Source organism: Mandrillus leucophaeus, unplaced genomic scaffold (assembly GCF_000951045.1).
Source record: "Mandrillus leucophaeus isolate KB7577 unplaced genomic scaffold, Mleu.le_1.0 Scaffold30, whole genome shotgun sequence".
NCBI classification, from domain to species: domain Eukaryota; kingdom Metazoa; phylum Chordata; class Mammalia; order Primates; family Cercopithecidae; genus Mandrillus; species Mandrillus leucophaeus.
In genome coordinates this window covers 3,764,929-3,769,154 of record NW_012103143.1, presented here as the reverse complement: position 1 = coordinate 3,769,154, position 4,226 = coordinate 3,764,929, and the positions used below count along the sequence as shown (strand labels likewise).

At 52.9% G+C, this 4,226-nt stretch overlaps 1 protein-coding gene across 1 annotated transcript in view; it reads left to right on the top strand.

The window, feature by feature from the left end:
- Positions 1–553: 553 nt before the first annotated feature.
- The window catches only part of FGF4 (fibroblast growth factor 4), a 22,843-nt gene continuing 19,170 nt past the window's right edge, over positions 554–4,226 (top strand). Inside the window, exons 1-3 of the mRNA XM_011987088.1 lie at positions 554–622; positions 794–926; positions 1,374–1,421. Coding sequence (XP_011842478.1) covers positions 554–622; positions 794–926; positions 1,374–1,421 — 250 coding nt within the window. The remainder of the gene's footprint in view (positions 623–793; positions 927–1,373; positions 1,422–4,226) is intronic.

The window sequence follows — 4,226 nt, the reverse complement described above, 5'->3', positions numbered from 1 at the left end:
AAAAAAAAAAAAAAAGAAAAAAAAGAAAGAGAAAGAAGAAAGAAAGAAAGAAAGAAAGAAAAGATTTGAAGTCTTCTTCTAGCTACTTTGAAATATAAAACACATTATTGTTTACTTTTGAGGACCTTAAATTTATAGCCCCCAAATCCAGAGATTCTGTTTCTGAAGATAACATCCAAAATACAGAAAAAAAAAAATGCACAAAGATGTTCATCACAGCATTGTTTATAACAGAAATAAACTTGGAAACCATCTAATATTAGAAACAGAGCAGAGTGGTTAAATAAGCCACGGCCTATGATATCCGCCCTCTTAACAGAAGTCACAATGTTTACAAAGATCATGTAATATTGTGGGAAAACGGCAGAGTATATTTATTAAGTGGGAAAAAGTTATATTTGCAGGATGATTCATTCATCCATCTATCAATTCTGCAAATAAACATGTATGGAGGCCTTGGCTGTGCCAGGCAGGCCCTACACTGAAGAGCTGGGATGTCATGGCAGAAGCAGACCACAGACCAGCAGTTATTGCCTGCTGGAGTAGAGCGCTGATGGGGGTGGCGCTGATGGGGGTGGCCCTGCTGGGCCCTGGAGCACGAGAGCCAGGCAGCTTTTCAAAGGTGAGATGCCTTTGAAATGGTGGCATCAGAGAAGGTGGGGACAGCCTTTGCAGGGGGTGCATAGAAGAAATGGAATCTGAGGAGTGGAGCGTGACCAGATGGTCCTGGTGGGTGGGGCACTGTGCAGAGGCAGCCAGAGTCCAGCCAAAGCCATCAGACCTTCTAATCCAGCACCGGGGAGCCATGGAGGGTGAAGGAGGCAGCAATGGGATCGGATTGCCTCAGGAGCATCTCTCAGGAGTCACCTCGAGTTGCCTGTCCTCCCACATTGTGGCAAGACCACTCACCGTGACCCACATCCTTTGTAAGAGGAAGACCCCCCCCCCGCCCCCGCCCCAGGACCTATCAGGGCCTTCATCTCAGGAACCTTTCTGCCACCACATTCCTGGCCTGGGTGATCAAGATGGACGGAGTGTGGGCCCCTTCGGGGTGCCACGGTCACTGCTTCTGGCGTGTCCACATCCCCAGAGCCCAACAGCCCCTTCCCCTGGGACTACAATGGCTCGTGGGAAACCAAACATCCTCTGGCTCCGGCCCCCGCACCCCCGACAACAGGCTGACTTGATGGCTGTCCTAGGCCCCTCCCGCCTCCGCCCAGGCCCTGCGTCCTGGGAAGTAGAGTTGTACAATTAGGGGCCGGGGGCGAGACAGAGGATATCAAAGAGGCTGCTCACCCCCAATTCAAAGCACACACATCTGTGCAGAAGAGGGATCCCCATGGGTCCTGGGGGGCCCCACTGCTGTGACCCAGGGCAGGACCTGCTGCCCACAAATGCTCACCGGCTCCAAAAGGTGCCAGGTAGATAGAGATCAGATCATGCCACCAGCCCATGCACAGGACTCTGCCTCCCTTGTCCACATTCTTGTTGAGGCCTCACTGCAAGGGAAGGAGGAAGTGAGGCTCAGAGAAGGTGAGTAACTTGCCTATGGTCACACAGCAAGCGATGAGCAAAGTGGAGCTCCTCAGAGGTCTCCCACCAAGGAGGCCATGTGGTTGCTTCTAGAAATGCAGCAAACCAGCTCACAATGTTGTACAGCACCCGGAGCGGCCTCTGTCAGGCAACTGAGACTCCGTTGACCTTCTGCCACACAGGCTCACCAGCCTAATGACCCTCACTCCTGCTGACGCGCTGGCCCACGTCCTTGGCCACTAAAGGCCAGGGCCCAGATGCTCACCCTCATTCCTGGGCCTGCAGCAGTCGGCCTGATTTGTTCCCAATTCGGCCCGGGCCCACTGTACTCGTAACAGCGACCAGGAAATTCAGTGAATCCTAAAACTCACCGATGAAATACAAACCTCCAAGACACAGCTGGTGTTCTCATGGAAACGTTGTCTGCTTTGGAAAGATTCTGTGAAAATGAGTTACCAAAAAGTCATGCTGGCCAACTGGGATGGGTGGGACTACAGGAAAAGATGAGAGGAGAAATTCACAAGCGCGTCCAGATCCTGCTCCCAGGTTGTCTGTGAGCCTCTTAAAACGGCTTGCCCTGAACTACCAGGTTCACTTCCCTGTGGCTCATTGTACCCGAGTCTCTGCTATCTTTCTGGTTGATGTACATAACGTGATTCTCCATTTCTTGGCACCAGTGGCTAGTTTCAAGAAGAATTTTTGCCAGCGACTCATACCTCTGGTCGCCTGGGAGGTGCTTGCCGCAACCAGAAAGCTCTGCTTTTAACACAAAGCTGACTGAGCCCCCACCCAAGCCCAGCCGAGCCAGCCTTTTTAAAGCCCTGCTAGCTTGCAGCCTCTTGGATTCAGCCCCCAGGGCTGCTGCCTGGGGTTCCCTCAGCAAGGCTGCCCGTGTCTCCTCCAGGCCTTTGCCCATGCTGTGCTTCCTGCCCGGAAGCACTCTGACTGCTCAAGCCCAGCTCTAGGTCGACCAGATGTCACTTCTTGGAGGACACCTCCCTGGCCCTTAGACTAGGTCAGTGGCTACTGGCCTCCATCAGACTCTACCTGTAGAACCCTCTCTTCCTCTTCCGTAATCCTCACCCTACAGGTAATTCCTAGCTCTTTGTCTGCTTCTCCCCTGGGATGTCAGCTTCCCCACGGTGCGCATGGTGGCATATCTGCTGTGTCCGCAATGCCTGGAGCCAAACGTGCACCCACAGAAGTGCAGCCAACATTTGTTGAATGACTCGCCAGGATTTAAAGTGGGCAAGGGACTCCCTAGACACTAGGCCTGATGCCATCACGGGGTCAGTAAGAGGGAGGCGATGCAGTCTCGAGCTCACAGCCCCAGAGTGGCTTTGCAGGGGGGGCGCCCCCACGCGAGGCTGGCTCCTAGGCCTCGTACACCCACTAGGCTTCTGCTCCTATCGCTCTGGAGGGTTCACAGCTGCTACGTATTGTTGCCCTGATGCTGGGGCCCAGCTGAGGCACTGAGGAGCACTTGTCCAGAGATTGGCTTCCCAAGGTGGGAACGTGGAGGAGGCAGTCCAGAGCCAGGCGTAAGACACACACACCCGAGTCACTTGGCAGTTTGCTGTCTTTGGAGCATGGTGCCATCTCTTTAGTAGAATTTGAAGTGGCATTGCTTTATCCGTGGGAGCCCTTTCTGCTTGCTTTTTTTTTTTTTTTTTTTACGGAATCTTACTCTGTTGCCCACGCTGACAGGCAGCACTGTCATCTCGGCTCACAGCAACCTCTGCCTCTGGGGTTCAAGTGATTCTCGTGCCTCAGCCTCCCAAATAACTAGGACCACAGGCGCATGCCACTATGCTCAGCTAATTCTTGTATGTTTAACAGAGACAGGGTTTCACTATGTTGGTCAGGCTGGTCTCGAACTCCTGACTTCAAGTGATCCACCCACCTTGGCCTCCCAAAGCACTGGGATGACAGACGTGAGCCACCACACCTGGCTCTGCTTGCTTTTTTTAAAAAAAAAAGTTTCCTCCAGGAGTGTGGCGACTCACGCCTGTCATCCTAGCACTTTGGGAGGCTGAGGCTGGCGGATCACCTGAGGTCAGGAATTCGAGACCAGCTTGGCTAACGTGGTGAAGCCTCATTTCTACTAAAAATACAAAAAATTAGCTGGGCATGGTGGCGCGCGCCTGTAATCCCAGCTACTTAGGGAGGCTGAGGCAGGAGAATCGCTTGAACCTGGGAGGCGGAGGTTGCAGTGAGCAGAGATCCCGCCACTGCACTCCAGCCTGGGCAAAAAGATTGAAAATCCGTCTCAAAAAAATAAATAAATAAAAAGTTTACTCAGTTATTTTGTGTATATTCTATTAAAGGCCCCCCTCCCCTCAAAATTTAGGTGAGCAAAGCCAGCAGCATCTGGGCCTGGAAATCAAGGGGAGGCGAATTCATTTATCTGGGAGCTGCAGCCTCCCAGGGAATTTGACTGCAGTGAGGGGCTCCTGGGCTCCCACATTTCCAAGCAGTCTCCATGGAGTGACTCACCGGGGGGCCAGGGGACCGGTCACTGCTCCTCATTCAGCTGGGCACTCTCAGCACCTCCTGAGACCAGCCCTGTGATTTCATGGAAAACGTAAGCACGTCTGCGGAACTGAGAAGCCGCAGGCACCTCGGAGGGCCAGCCACGTTTTATTTTGGTGTTTGCCCGTCGGAATTTCAGCTGAGCCCTCCTCGAAGCTGCA